Raw genomic sequence first — 8,594 nt, 5'->3', positions numbered from 1 at the left:
GGGCGTCGCCGCCGTCGTGGCCAGCATTGTTGGCCTCGGATTTCTCCGGAGCCACCTCCCACCTCCAGCCGCCAAACAGGTACAACTCTGGTGACAAAGGCCGCCCAAAGCAGGACCATCGGAGGCAGCCCTGGTTGAAGTAGACGGAGGCCTTCGGATCTGGATCGGGTGCCGCCGAGACGCCCGCGCCACAGCCGCCACCTGCCGTCGCCTCGCCGCCCCCGCGGCCGAGGAAGAACGGCCAGCACCAACGAGCACCGGTCACCGCAGACCCGGCGTCGATCCACCAGCCGAGGCCGCCGCCACGGATCCAAAGCCCCCCGAGGAAGAACGGGGCGGCCAGATCCTCGCCGCCACCTTCACCGACAGCCGAGCGGCGAGCCGGCGGCCACCTCCGATGACGACGAGGGAGAGGAGAGGTGTGGGAGAGGGCCGGCGGCGGCCTAGGGTTACGCCGCCCGAGTCGCCCCTGCGGGAGCGACGCGGTGGCTAGGTAATTAAGTAAGTCAAAATTTCTGATCGTCTAACAGTAGCGAGGTTGGGAGCTGCAAAGCTCGACGGCGTGTGCGCACAACCTGCGCCTCCGTTTTAGAGGGCCTGATGGGTGGGGCCGGTATAACATGGGCCCCAAATCCATTGATGCCGGCGGCTCTGCTCGCTCCGCCGTCGCCACACTCGCGGTCGTCGGTGGAGCTGGGAGGAGACGCCGGCTGCTTTGTTTGAGCCTGCTGCCTGCACTGCAGTTTTTTAGTCCATCCATGCTTAAAAATATCAATCATTTTATTTGGTTAAAGAAACGTCTTAGACAGTACCATCAATGTGCTTGATATCTTCTGTTGCCTCTGCTGGACGAGACTTGCCTGCTCCCTCCCCGTGTGCCGATCCGTGCTCCCGGATATGTGGCTTGATTTGATTGGACAAAATAAGGCCCGGCCCCACCTCCTTAAAATCAGGGGGATGATTAGATTAGAAAGCAAAAAGGGAAAAGACAGCCTTAGGATGAAGTGGGAGCACGGATGGGAGCATGAGGAGGGAGCAGGCAAGCCGGATCCGCCTCTGCTATGTTCTGGGTTGCTAGCTAGACTTGTTTCCTTACCATAGCATTGTTGATTTTCCTCAGAAATATATGATCGATCACTTCCAACAATGGATTCATATCATCTCCTTAATACGCGGCTTCCTAATTAATTCTTCAGAGGGAGCAAAGACAGACACTGACCGGAATGTGTCTCTTGTAGTATTTGATATTTTCAGGAAAAAGAAAAGTGCGAGGCCCAAACAGTTGAGAATGGTTTTGCACTGTCTTTCCTAGTTGAAGATAGCAGGGTGGCAATGGACACCATATAATCTGTACGGATTCTCTCATATGGTATCATTTGTGCTGTAATAGTACTACAGAGATGCTGCTTGTGTATCTAATGTACATTCTGCGGGCCTTTCACAGATCCAAGAAATGCACCTGCGGCTAGTGCATTCTATAGCGCCATTTTGCTTTCAGATTTGATTGTAGAGATTGCACACAGAAATCCCCTACGCTATTTGAATGTTTGACCTGAATGATCAACCTCATTGTTGTTAGTGGATTCATGCAAGAGCAATACAGAAATGTATTAGATTCGGTTAATCGATCGATCTTGATAAAAAAATAGAAATAGCTTTCGATTTGATTTGAGTACCCACTGTGAGCCCATGGTGCGGTTGCTTTTGTAGTGGTTCCTAGATGATAGGGTAGATCAGACTGCTAGGCTAGGCTTGAGAAGGAAGAGCAAGGTAACAGGGTTATAGAAAGAAACAGGAGATTAGGAACTAGCACAAACTGAAGCGGGAAAGAAGACTAAAATATCTAACATAATTTTACTGTGTCATATAATGCACCTGTTTCACAATATGTCAATTTGTGGTTAAGCGATGGCTATTTCCTCATGTAGATACTGTGAGCAACATCGGCCGTGCTAGAGTCATGGGATCTCGGCGTCAAGAAGTCTGGAAAGACACTCCTGGTCAGTGCTGTGTCTCCACTTTCCATGGCCATTGCCGGTGGTTACTTCTGTCGCGATGGATGTTGCCTCCTCGCATGAGGTGGGAAGAACCAGATGTGCTCCCCAACTTCAAACTTTGCATCACCTTAAAGCATGTATTCTCCATATGTTCCGTGCGTGTTTGTGACTGCACTGAATGTACTGTAGTGTTCGAGAGAGAATTAATTTGGAAGTCATGTATACATCAAAGGGTTTATGTACTAGCTATAGGTATTTTGGATGTGTGATACTGATACCACAAGCTAAGTTCTGTGATCAGACTTGGCATCACACACAACATGAATTTGTGGCACTGGGTGCAGTTAACAACCTTATTCAGTAAACAATCTGAATTTGTCGATTCAGAATCCCATTTTCCAGATGACGATAGAAAGCAGAGCATCTCTCTGCTGAGCTGATTTGGGACTGATGCCCGAGGAGCTGATTCGAGGCTTTAGTGTTCGTTCGATCCATACACTTTGGGAGCACCTGGTGGTTCTTGATTTCTGTCCATGTGCCATGTCAATGTCACCAGACTGGCCGAACCTCGAGCACTCTGCTGATCTTGGGAGGTGCTTTGCTCAAACAGAGACCCTTATATATACATCTGCTTTTGCTTGTTTGCATGTGAAACCGGGAGCGCGTACTTTCAGCATTGTTTTACACTTTTCAGTTCGTTTTCTGTTCCGAAGATTTCCCCTGGAAACAAGTTTAATGCCTGAAGATGTGTTGACTATGGGATTTGGATGGTACAAAATAATCTGTCACAACAGCCAGTATGAAATTCAGTGGTGCTCCTGTTACACTTACAACACAGTTCCTCATAGTTTTGTCCTTGTTCCTTGGTGTTGTAACACGAGTCAGTACTTTCCGCAGACTGCTGGCTGCTGTAAACACACATCTTGATTTTTGCACATAACAAAGCAGAAACTAGCACAGGCATGGGATCATGCAAACATTCATGATGGCACCTTCCCAAAGTGCAAATATACCCCAAATTAAATCTCTGTCATGAAAGAGACTGTAGAAATTACATAGCCATTTCTTTTCTTCTTCTTAACTTCACTTTTGCTTCTTGGGCATCCTGTAACCCCAACGATGTAGGCATGGTCGTGATCAAAGGGCTCCAGGGTCGCCTGCTCCAAGGGCTTGAACTGGTCGGCACCTTGAGCTTCTCCACTGGCAAACACACCCTCGGTGGGCATGGTCGAGTCGAGTAAAAAATGTCAGCTCAAATGGCAGCTTCAGATTAGCACTGATGGTGAACAAAGCTTTCTACCTCTTGCCTCTTGAATCTTGATATATCTTGTATGCCTTACAAACAAGTCTGTTCACATATTGACCAACTGGTGTCATTTTTTTTCTATGCCAATGAATTATTACTCTTCGGGAATGTACAACGCAAACTGAAGAACACGAAAAAGGCAGAGTGCCCATATGGGGCTGTATCTTTCTCCGTGCAGTGCACAGCGAAGAGCGAACAATGGCTGACTTCAGCTTAAATAATCCACAAACATATACACTTCATTTGTTACAGTACAAAACATACAAAATACCAATACATCAGTACAATACATACGTCCAGCCAAGACCCCTTTAGGGTTACAAATAGAGATATGGTGCAAACATACAAATAGCATATGGATACAAAAAATTCGGCTGCAGCAGAGTTGGGCACTTCATGGTGCACCGTCTTGAGTTTTCTCCATCATGTGAGCCCACCTTACAGCCACTTGCACATAAACCATGTCGTACATCATATCAACAAACTGGAAGAAGGCAGCCCTCCATGTCCTCTTCATCAACATGGTGCAGAAAACTGTCCACAGACCCACCACAAATCCAATGCTCATGGCAAGATAAACAGATGGTATATGATCTATATCTTCGAGGGCACTTTGCTCTGCATCATGTGTTGAGCAGTTCCTGCTGACAGGATCTCCACAAAGACCAGGGTTACCGATGTAGATATACATCTGGTTATCAAGAGCTTGTAGTTGTTGTCCGGATGGTATTGCACCGGACAGATTGTTGTATGACAAGTTCAAGTGGCTCAAATAAGTTAAAGCTGACAAACTTGATGGTATTGAACCAGAAAACTCATTAAAGGATAGGTCGAGTGAGTCCAACTGCCTTAAATCACCAATTTTGTTTGGGATTGCTCCTGTGAGGTGGTTGTTTGACAAGTTCAGATTGGTAAGCCCAATGAGTAAAGGCATCTCCTTTGGAATCTGTCCTGCCAAACTATTACTTGACAGATCAAGAACTACCAGGAGCTGGTAAATTGCAAAGGTGTAGTCACGCTTTTGGTCCTTTGTGATTACTGGGATGCTTTCTTCATATATGTAATCCCCCGTGTCATGTGACACCACTGTCATCATTGCCTTCAGATTTGACAAAGACCATGGTATGCTTCCTGTTATCTTGTTATGTGCTATGTCCAAATAATGAAGACCATGAAGGGAAGTGAGACTCTTAGGAATATGACCACTGAACATATTTGATCTCACTCTTAATATTTTCAAGTGTGGCATTTTTTGGGGTAACCATTCTGGCAATCCTCCAAATAACCTGTTGTAAGAAAGATCAAGGAACATTAATCCTGATGACCTTTGAAGAAATTTAGGGAATTCACCAGTGAGATCATTGTTATTCAAGGCTAAGCTCAGCATGTCAGAGCCAAATTGATCTGTAGAGTTTGGAACAAGTTCCTTTTGGCACTGCATAATATCTCCTGTTAACTGGTTTCCTGATAGGTCCAACCTTTTCAGTTTAGTCAATTGGCATATAGACGATGGGATGGTGCCTATGAATTGATTGTTTGCAAGCAACAACTCTTCGAGTAGTGGAGCATTTAACTCTGATGGCAATGAACCAGATAAAGAGTTTGAAGATAGGTTCAGTCGTACTATATTTATAGGCAACTGTGCCGGTAATGAGCCATGCAATTTGTTTCCTGATGCTTGCAGGAATGAAGCTTGGGAAAATGTCACCCAAAACCAATCAGGAATAATGTCATCCAGATTCGCATTACTGAGAACAAGAACCTCAATGTTTGATTGCGATTTAAGCCATTCTGGAAAATTGGGGCCTAGTAGGCATGACCGAAATCTTGCAACTTTCAATCTAAAGGGAGGGATCCATTTTTTGTCGATAGCAAATCTCAAAGAGTTGTACGACAAGTCCAGATACTCTAGATTCAATAGGCCTGCAAAATGCTCCTCCACGAGCACACTATCTAATTTATTATGGCTAAGATCCAGATGCTTTAAATTAACTAAACTTGTTGAGCATTCTTTCAAAAGAAAATCACTGAAGTTATTATAGCTGAGGTCCAAATGCTCCAAATTACCTAAACTTGCAAAATCTTCCTTGAAGAGCACACCACTGAATTTGTTGTAGCTGAGGTCCAAAAGCTTTAAGTTGCCCAGACTTGCAAAATGTTCTTTCAAGAGCACACCTCTGAAGATATTGTGGCTGAGGTTCAAATTCTCTAATTTGCCTAAGCTTGCAAATTGTTCTTTCACACTGCTGAAGCTATTGTAGCTGAGCTCCAAAACCTTTAAGTTGCCTAAACCAGCAAAATGTTCTTTCAATAGCACACCGCTCAAGTTATTGTGGCTAAGGTCCAATTGCTCTAATTTGCCTAAGCTTGCAAATTGTTCTTTCACACTGCTGAAGTTATTGTAGCTGAGCTCCAATACCTTTAAGTTGCCTAAACCAGAAAAATGTTCTTTCAATAGCACACCGCTCAAGTTATTGTGGCTAAGGTCCAAACGCTCTAATTTGCCTAAGCTTGCAAATTGTTCTTTCACACTGTTGAAGCTATTGTAGCTGAGCTCCAAAACCTTTAAGTTGCCTAAACTTGCAAAATGTTCTTTCAATAGCACACCGCTCAAGTTATTGTAGCTGAGGTCCAAATACTCTAATTTGCCTAAGCTTGCAAATTGATCTTTTACACTGTTTAAGTTATTGCAGCTGAGATCCAAAAGCTTTAAGTTGCCTAAACTTGCAAAATGTTCTTTCAATAGCACACCGCTCAACTTATTGGAGTTGAGGTACAAAAACTCTAATTTGCCTAAGCTTGTAAAATGTTCTTTCAACATCACACCGCTGAACTTATTGTAGCTCAGGTCCAATATTTTCAAATTACCTAGTGCTCCAACTCCTACAGGCAAAGGGCCAGTCAACATGTTGCTATCTGCTTGAAGAATACTAAGATTGGTCATGTTGCCAATCCAAATGGGTAGATTCCCGGTCATACTTGCACTCCCCAGTGTCAATTCTTGTAGTGTATTCCATGAGCACTTTGGCAATCGCTCCATGAACTCCTCTAGGCTCAAACCTATGTTGTTATAGCTGAACCTCATACTTGTCAAATTGCACAAATTTTCTAATTTCTTTGGTATCAAACCCACAAGATTGTTCCAACTAAAGTCTATGACTTGAAGGGACGCCATATTTGCCAAATCACTAGGAATGGACCCTTCCAAGCCGGAATCTGAGAGGTGAAGCACTTTAAGGCCCGTGAGATTCCAAAACCACGCATGCTTGAGTGAAGTGTGGAAGGTGTTATCATTCATATCAAGGACTTCGAGGTGTGTGAGGTTTGAAAGTGATACACTAGCAGACATGGTACCATTGAGTCCACAAAAGGACAAGCGAAGCACTTTAAGAGAAGGAAGCATATTAACTCTCTGAAGCCAATCCCTCGCAGAACCAAGATCCACATTACTCATATCAAGATGTCTCAACAAAGAGAGACGTGGCAACCATGCAAGAGCCACATCAGGATAATAATTCCCACTGAAATCAAGATATTGCAGCTTTGAGAGATTTCCAAATTGGGAAGGTATTCTGAAGGTGTTACCAGACATATCAAGGACCTCCAGATGTGTCAGGTTGGAAATTGATATACTAGCAGACACGGTGCCATTGAGACCACAGTCGGACAAGCGAAGCACTTTAAGAGAAGGAAGCATATTAACCCTCTGAAACCAATCCCTCGCAGAACCAAGATCCACATAACTCATGTCAAGATGTCTCAACAAAGAGAGACGTGGCAACCATGCAAGATCCACTATGTAAGACTTATTTTCATAATAATAATAATAATAATAATTCCAACTGAGATCAAGATATTGCAACTTTGAGAGATTGCCAAGTTGAGAAGGTATTCTCCCACTGAATCCTGCCGATGAGAGGTTGAGATACCTTAGGTTCTTGAGAGAAGACAAGAAGACAGGGATGCTTGTGCCATTGAAGTCATTCCAGCTCAGGTCAAGATACCTCAGGTGTTGTAAAGTCGCCAAAGAAGAGCTCATCTCGCCCGCCGACAAGCTCAATGAACTGCTCATGTTCGGGTAGCTGTAGTCAACCATGTAGTAGCTGTAGTCGTACATGTAGTAGCTGTAGTCTTCCATATCGACGTTGCGGAGGTTGAGCTTGATGAGATGGCCAGTTCTGTTGCTGCACCGGACTCCCTTCCACTGGCAACAATCCTCACCCTGCCATGACGAGAGACGGCCAGCAGGGTCCAGGAGGCTTGCCTTGAAGGACAGAAGCGCATCTCGCTCGCTGCCGATGCAGGCTCTTGATACACTCGCTTGGCCATCGGAAGTGGATGCTGCTTGGAAGACCAATAGGCAGAGCAGCAGCGCAGTTCCTCGGATGAGGAGCGCAAGCTTAGCCATATTGGTCGGAATGGCAGATGGAAAGGAGAATGGACAGAGCAGCTTATCTCTATTTCGGTTCCACCACAACCGCAGTACATGATTAGTTATGGTCTACAAGCCACGTCTTGGTCTTGTCATGCATACTTTTTCAATTCTCAAGTTGTGGCTAGAATTTGTTGATTTGGACAGCCCACCATGCACAGCACGGCAGAAGCTGGAGCTGTAATCTGTGTCCAATATCCGCTCAATAACACCAACAATATCTACACATTGTGTGTCAGGTCGCACATCTAGCATTATGGTCCTGAGATTTTTTGGTGTAGGCAACCTCTCCTTGTACCTGAAATACACAATTTTAGATGCATGTAAAATTGTAAATACATTGACTTACAAAAATCACCAGGATTTGTCATGCTGGCCGGTTACCTACCTAACCATGTGTAATTAATTATGTATAACAGCAGAGGAGAGAGAAGCAGCGCATTCCCAGTCCACGTCCTGGTCTTGCACTGCATGCGTACTTTTCTTCTAGTCAAGTTATATAGCTGAATGATTTGGACAGTCGACCGCGCCGAGCACGGCACGGCAGACAAGCACGTTCAGTAATTAGGATTTTAAAGGACAAGGTTTCATTTTGCCCATTAAAGGTTAGAAATAGGGTGGCTCTTGCATATTGTGACTTGTGCGTAAGTGTGTTTACCGGCGAGGCCCGCAATAGCAATTTTCTCCTCGGTAATCTAGCGGCAAGTATGAATTCCTGTGCTCCCTCTGCGTGAAATAGAAAGCGTACCTGTGGAGATCGTCGGCGTCGTTGTCATCTCTTTTTTTTTTTTTTTGCAAATATTTCTTACCGGAACTTTGCATCATTCCAAAGCATGTGTTATACTTTCTCCGTAAAGAA

The 8,594-nt window shown here is 44.7% G+C and overlaps 1 protein-coding gene across 1 annotated transcript; it reads right to left on the bottom strand.

The window, feature by feature from the left end:
• Positions 1 to 3,492: 3,492 nt before the first annotated feature.
• On the bottom strand, positions 3,493 to 7,787 carry LOC119318583 (receptor-like protein EIX2). Its single transcript, XM_037593163.1, has one exon. The coding sequence runs from the start codon at positions 7,709 to 7,711 to the stop codon at positions 3,698 to 3,700; it is 4,014 nt and encodes a 1,337-aa protein (XP_037449060.1). The 5' UTR covers positions 7,712 to 7,787; the 3' UTR covers positions 3,493 to 3,697.
• Positions 7,788 to 8,594: the final 807 nt, after the last annotated feature.

This window comes from Triticum dicoccoides, chromosome 6A (genome assembly GCF_002162155.2).
Source record: "Triticum dicoccoides isolate Atlit2015 ecotype Zavitan chromosome 6A, WEW_v2.0, whole genome shotgun sequence".
NCBI classification, from domain to species: Eukaryota; Viridiplantae; Streptophyta; class Magnoliopsida; order Poales; family Poaceae; genus Triticum; species Triticum dicoccoides.
This window is presented reverse-complemented; position numbering and strand designations above follow the sequence as displayed.